At 34.4% G+C, this 6,918-nt stretch overlaps 1 protein-coding gene and 1 long non-coding RNA gene across 5 annotated transcripts; both read right to left on the bottom strand.

The window, feature by feature from the left end:
- Window positions 1-395: 395 nt before the first annotated feature.
- LOC142531678 (uncharacterized) lies at window positions 396-2,861 on the bottom strand. 4 transcript variants are annotated; one of them, XM_075637922.1, is made up of 7 exons: window positions 2,703-2,861; window positions 2,011-2,161; window positions 1,846-1,893; window positions 1,557-1,614; window positions 1,296-1,433; window positions 887-1,054; window positions 396-798 (listed from the first exon to the last, which is right to left on the bottom strand). In XM_075637922.1, exons 2-7 carry the CDS (start codon window positions 2,097-2,099, stop codon window positions 721-723), a joined length of 579 nt encoding a protein of 192 aa, XP_075494037.1. In that variant the 5' UTR covers window positions 2,100-2,161; window positions 2,703-2,861; the 3' UTR covers window positions 396-720. The 4 variants fall into 4 exon arrangements, with proteins under 4 accessions (XP_075494037.1, XP_075494017.1, XP_075494031.1 ...); XM_075637902.1 differs by having other exon boundaries at window positions 1,846-2,161; XM_075637916.1 differs by having other exon boundaries at window positions 1,846-2,157; window positions 2,703-2,859.
- Window positions 2,862-5,145: 2,284 nt separating this feature from the next.
- LOC142537909 (uncharacterized) lies at window positions 5,146-6,192 on the bottom strand. The gene is made up of 3 exons (XR_012818590.1): window positions 6,073-6,192; window positions 5,637-5,804; window positions 5,146-5,548 (listed from the first exon to the last, which is right to left on the bottom strand). It is a non-coding gene; the product is annotated as an uncharacterized LOC142537909 (long non-coding RNA).
- Between the last annotated feature and the right edge of the window lie 726 nt (window positions 6,193-6,918).

A 6,918-nucleotide genomic window follows, 5' to 3' on the forward strand; every position in this document is an offset into this window, starting at 1 on the left:
AAGTAATATATCTTAAATTAACAAGGTTACTGCATTAACTCATAAAATAAGTAAAACTATATCTTAAATCAACAAGTTTACTGCAATAACTTATAAAATAAGTAAAAGTTCAAAATATTAGATATTGACGTAAAATCATTCTTCGGGCGATGCATTTCGAATTACAAAACTTTTATGTAAAGCTGTCGATCTCGAGCGAAGAAAGTGATTGATCAAGCGTGAGCTCGTTTATACAAATGTGAAATCGTGTAGAACAACGGAAGTTTTTGACGGAGCAAACCACGTGGGATGATAAGGAATGGCATGAATAGGAAAAGCTTGATAGGAATGTAAGATACGGTTATTTTTTTTGCGCATGGAAATTTCAAAATTACAGAAGCTATACAAAGACACTGTTATTAGAACTGGCATATACGTCGATGGCTTGTAGCTCACCTAAAACCAAGGTTCAAGTTTGAGACGATGTACCGGATTCGAGATAATTGTAGCAAACTCTTCCTCCAATCACAAAATGAACCACCAACATATCCACTTGGGAAACTTTCAGTTCATTGCAAATTAGAGCAAATATACACGACCAAAATTATATATCAACTCAATACAAAAATCTAGATGGAATACAAGAAAGTGCTTCCTTGACCTAAAAATAAGAATCTTGTCTGTATACCCATGAAGCAGGCGTGATGAAGCTTTTAGTCACTTGTCAAAAGAATGAAATTCTCAGTTCTCAATGATATAATCAATCTTGCCACCAAGGAGGATGTTCTCAATTAGTTGGTTGATAGAATTTTCTCTACCCTGAGTAATTTGCAAAATAAATGAAACGCAAACAACTAAACAGCTGAAAACTAATGATATGTTAATAGTGTGCAATACGGCTGCTCACCTTGATGCCAATTGCTATTGTTGTTTTTATCTTAATCAGCTCGCCTAATCTTAAAGATCCTCTCTTACTATCTTTCATAAAGACGAGAGGCACATTTCTTGAATCAGCCAAAGCAGGCAGATGTTTCGTTAGCCACCGAGGATTGCAATCGGATGCTAGAAATATTGCCTACACATACACAACATTTAATCTCTTGTTAAAATAAACGCGGCAAGCAGGCATCGATTCCGAGAAGACGATCATCACTTGCAATGGCCAAAGATAAGAGGGATTTCAAAGAGCACGGGGTATACACTAGCCAAAAAATCAAAACGTGGCACAACCAGACAGAATTGGATTTAGCAAATCACAAATTAATCCACCACAAGTAGATGAAAGTGCCAAAGGGGAATTATCACAAACAATTGACCTGAAGGTAGAGTCTCGGGGCTTTGCTATCATCATGATTGGGTGAAGGAGACTCCTCAGAAGACCCTGCCATGCCCCTTCTCGGAGGCATCCGTTCAAGCACACGCGTGACCTCATTCACCCCGACTGAAAATTGTTGCTGATAATCACAAACATTTTAAATTCAATCGTTGATACAAAAACAGAATGAAAACGTACAAACACAACGAGTGCGAGCAGAGAATGGATACTGAGATAAAGATCATTAATGCAAAATTAGAACCTTGACCCAAAATTTATAAGGTAAAGCTGCATCCAGAGCTCTAGCCGATTCTATCTCCCTGCTCAAAGAACCATCCAAGTTCCCTTAATCTCACCCAATTCAAAAGCAAAAGCATTAAACTTATATTACAATAAAAGCCAGATCAAAGCAGTCCTCATATTGAAAAAATACAAAATTTCATGCATAATAGTTGTTTCTCTAAAACAACAAAATCTAACCAACTCATTAAATCCCTTTTCCATAAAAAGCGGTGACAAATGTATCGACTATTCATCACAACTTATATTACCTCTGGAATGATTTGAGAAGAGTGGCAAGACTTTCTCCATCAAAGAAACTGCATGAACACACATTTGCAACAATCAGATTCAAGAACAATGACAAACTCACAGACACGAATAAAGGCCCGCAACCGCAATGAATTAGAACGAGCGAATAAAGGTGATTCACATACAGCTGGGACTGAATGTGAGCAATCGGATCTTCTACAGCCTCGGCGGTGGAAGACTCAGCTTCGCCCGCTGTTCTCTTCTTACTTCGCATGTCCGCAACAGCCCAATTTGTTTTTTTAGAAAAACAATTCTTGTAAATCGTAAAAGCCCTAACTGCATCGTTGGCGTTGATGAAATCTATATATATATATATATAGATATATATAGTATGAAAAAATTATGGCAAGACATGTACTGATCTATTTTATATTTGATAAATTTTAAACTTTGAATGTATTTTGTTATATTCGAGATTTGTTTTATCATAAAATATTTTTCCGCATAATTTATATATAGAAGACCTTTATCTACAATTATTGTCATATTTTATGAGCTCCGCTCGGATAACTGAGATAAAGGCTCGATTATCTAGAACCTTTTGTAGGATCTCGGTATTTTCGAGCCTAAACGCAGCGAAAATTTTAAAATTTTATTTTATTTTGACAATCAAAATATTTGTTTTAGCACTCGTATGTTTTTAATAATTAAACATACATAAAATGTTTAAAACTTTTAACTTTAATAAAGAATTTTCACTTGGCTCTAATTACGCCGATTAATATAGCGACGGTTTTGAACCATAAAATTCATAAAAAAACTACTACGCAAAAATTATAATTATGTAGTAAATTTTCGGTAAAAAAAAAATTAAAACCTGATTTGCGCGAAGATATGCAGCTCCACGTAACGCTGGAAGATCGCACCGACGAACAAATCTACGAAATAAATACGAAAAAATGTTAGTACAAAATAAAAAAATCGAAATTTCGAAAAAATTGATAGAGTTTAACTACTGGTAGAGATTGACGAAAAATCGTTTAGGAAAATGTACGCGAAACTCGGTATATATAGAATCATAGCGACGGTTGTACTAAAAACTGTCGCTATATAGCGACGGTTATTCATAAACCGTCGCTATAATAGCAACAGTTTTGACAAAATCTAAATCGGCGACTGTTTTATATAACCGTCGCTACTATAGCGACGGTCTAAGAAAAACGTCGCCGATTTGCATCTGCGACGGATTAAATTTACCGTCGCCGATCTGTTCCGGCAACGGTTTATTATTTAACCTTCGCTTAATTTCAGAAGCGATTGTTTTATTAAAACCGTCGCTATACAGCGACGGTTCTAAAAATACTGTCGCTTTAATAGCAACGATTTTAACAATACCGTCGCTATTCCTTCCCTTTTTTTGTAGTGTATTTTTGTGAAAATGAATAAAAGAGTTTGGATCCATGTATCAATGAGGAGTTAATCAATGTGAATTGAAAAGATAAAATATGACGAATTTCAAATAGATGAGTTGGTGATACTGTTATCACAAATGGAAGATGGCTAGCAAGAAGTGCAAGATCATGAATTCAAGCAAATTAGCTTAACGACGAGTTTTAAAATATGGTAAAAGTATTTTTGGGATTTGTTGTATTTGTTATTTGTTTTAGGAGCATGTTGCTGACAGCTTGAGAGGAGGATAAATTTTCTTTCTGTTCAATGTTGAGATATTGTTAAGCAGAGGCGGAGCCCCAGGATTCAAAATTACCTGGGGCTGGCTCCGTCTCATACTATATTTAAATCTTCAACTTGAAAATCTATTGTAGCTGTAAATACATTAAATCGTTAGTGGTGCTCAACTGTGATTGAATCATTTTTTGGCAAGAACGGCTTGTACCAGATTTTAAAAATAAAATCAATATTCCAATTAAAAAAATTAAAATTTTAAATTATTTCAGTTCGATAAGTTATTTGGGTTGAAATCGATATTTTGATCATCCACAGACTGAATTGATGTATGACCTTATCTTAATTCCAAAAATTTCAAAATTTTTACTCTTAAGAACATTGCGGTCAAAAGATAAAGTCAGTTCACATCATTTTTTAAAACCAACGGTAAAAAAATAATAATGATATTGACAAATATCACAGAATAATATAGACATTAATAGAAAACAAAAAGCTTGATACATCATTTAAATCATTATGCACAAAATTCAAATCATTGCTAAATCATATAATATCACATAATATGATTAACATGAAAATTTTGCGTAAATTCTCAAAGTCATTACTTTATTTTTCTCAAAATCAATTCTTACATGTCTATCACACAGTTCTCTCCATTCCAAACCATCATCCAGCCCTTTCTTCCCGCTATTAAGATCTTCAAGAGCTTTCCATTTCAGAAAAGGAAAGGGTAGAAGTAGGTGATAGCTGAGATTAAAAGGTCAGGCGCATTAGCTGAGTTGCTACCCTTGGATTGGGATGTGATGGTGAATTTTCTGGTAGTTGTAAGTTTTCTCAAGGGCGGAGTGCGGAAGTTGAGCGGCGAGAATCTGAGGCTCGGATTTAAAGAAGAAGAAAACGCGTAAAGTGGTTGCTTAACAAATGTAGCTGCAGGGGTGGAGAAGAGATTAATGGTCGTGGCCATCGCTGAACGAGACTGAAAATGGCCGACAAAATCTCGAAATTGGGGTGGGTGGATGAATTATGTGTCGTAGATTGCATTGTACAAATCTCGAAACTTGTATCTACCAAATATGACCCAAATAGGCCAAGGTCCAACTTCTCTGGGCTTATAAAAAACTGTGTTGATGGCACCCGCCTCTCCCAAATGTATTCTAAAACAAAAGATCCGTTATCAGACGCCCTCTAAAATTATTCGTAAGGAACTTGGTTCAGATTTTGAAATGTATGCTTTCTTGGAAGTAATATATCTTAAATTAACAAGGTTACTGCATTAACTCATAAAATAAGTAAAACTATATCTTAAATCAACAAGTTTACTGCAATAACTTATAAAATAAGTAAAAATTCAAAATATTAGATATTGACGTAAAATCATTCTTCGGGCGATGCATTTCGAATTACAAAACTTTTATGTAAAGCTGTCGATCTCGAGCGAAGAAAGTGATTGATCAAGCGTGAGCTCGTTTATACAAATGTGAAATCGTGTAGAACAACGGAAGTTTTTGACGGAGCAAACCACGTGGGATGATAAGGAATGGCATGAATAGGAAAAGCTTGATAGGAATGTAAGATACGGTTATTTTTTTTGCGCATGGAAATTTCAAAATTACAGAAGCTATACAAAGACACTGTTATTAGAACTGGCATATACGTCGATGGCTTGTAGCTCACCTAAAACCAAGGTTCAAGTTTGAGACGATGTACCGGATTCGAGATAATTGTAGCAAACTCTTCCTCCAATCACAAAATGAACCACCAACATATCCACTTGGGAAACTTTCAGTTCATTGCAAATTAGAGCAAATATACACGACCAAAATTATATATCAACTCAATACAAAAATCTAGATGGAATACAAGAAAGTGCTTCCTTGACCTAAAAATAAGAATCTTGTCTGTATACCCATGAAGCAGGCGTGATGAAGCTTTTAATCACTTGTCAAAAGAATGAAATTCTCAGTTCTCAATGATATAATCAATCTTGCCACCAAGGAGGATGTTCTCAATTAGTTGGTTGATAGAATTTTCTCTACCCTGAGTAATTTGCAAAATAAATGAAACGCAAACAACTAAACAACTGAAAACTAATGATATGTTAATAGTGTGCAATACGGCTGCTCACCTTGATGCCAATTGCTATTGTTGTTTTTATCTTAATCATCTCGCCTAATCTTAAAGATCCTCTCTTACTATCTTTCATAAAGACGAGAGGCACATTTCTTGAATCAGCCAAAGCAGGCAGATGTTTCGTTAGCCACCGAGGATTGCAATCGGATGCTAGAAATATTGCCTAAACATACACAACATTTAATCTCTTGTTAAAATAAACGCGGCAAGCAGGCATCGATTCCGAGAAGACGATCATCACTTGCAATGGCCAAAGATAAGAGGGATTTCAAAGAGCACGGGGTATACACTAGCCAAAAAATCAAAACGTGGCACAACCAGACAGAATTGGATTTAGCAAATCACAAATTAATCCACCACAAGTAGATGTAAGTGCCAAATTTATCCCAATATAATGATCCAAAGCTAGCATGCCCAATAAATAAACTTACGTGATTGAAATCTGAATTGGGCATTATTCAAGCAGTGGAAGACGTTAGCTACACGATTGGACGATGAAGATAGTGGGGAATTAAGGCAAGGATAACCGCACAATTAGATATAAGAAGAACAGTAATCGGCAAGAGGGACACACAACAATCATCACTAGAAAAATGCTTCAGCGGCAAATTAATCTCTAGTTTTTTAATTTCATTGCTATAGTTTCTTTTTTTTTTTTAGTATTTTCTTTTAGATTTCGAGTAAATTATTATATATTTCATGTTTATTAGGATTTTCCTTGATTTTGCATGTACATATTCATGCTAGGAATTTTCATGCAATTTCCAGCTTCATTTTTATTTTTCTACGTTGTTTTCGGTGCATATTAACTTAGGAGATCATAACTAAATATGGAATTAGAGATTCATTATCGTTTTTGTTTTTATATGTAGTGCCCAAATTCAGTACACGTATAACTCATGCATTTATTTAATTATTAAATCATTTAATTAATTTTAATTGATTTTTAGCCGTGCATGATTTATGAAAATACATTATTTTAAATTATTAATGTTTATGCGATGCACGTTAAAATATTTTTCGAGTTTCATGATTCAGACGATTATTCGAGGCGTGAGCGAGGAAAAGACCGGTGACGAATTTTGGCAATTTATAATGCGGTATTTTATTTTAAGTTAAGGATCAGGGTGTATTAATTTATTTAATAATTTTTAGTATTTTAAAGCCTAAATTATTTATCTAGGAATTTTAGGATTTTAAAACTTTTAAAGTTTAGCAAGTGTGCATTTTATTTTCAATTAGAAGATTTTAGTAGTGTGGGTATTAGTCTATCATTT

This window comes from Primulina tabacum, chromosome 2 (genome assembly GCF_025594145.1).
Source record: "Primulina tabacum isolate GXHZ01 chromosome 2, ASM2559414v2, whole genome shotgun sequence".
NCBI classification, from domain to species: Eukaryota; Viridiplantae; Streptophyta; class Magnoliopsida; order Lamiales; family Gesneriaceae; genus Primulina; species Primulina tabacum.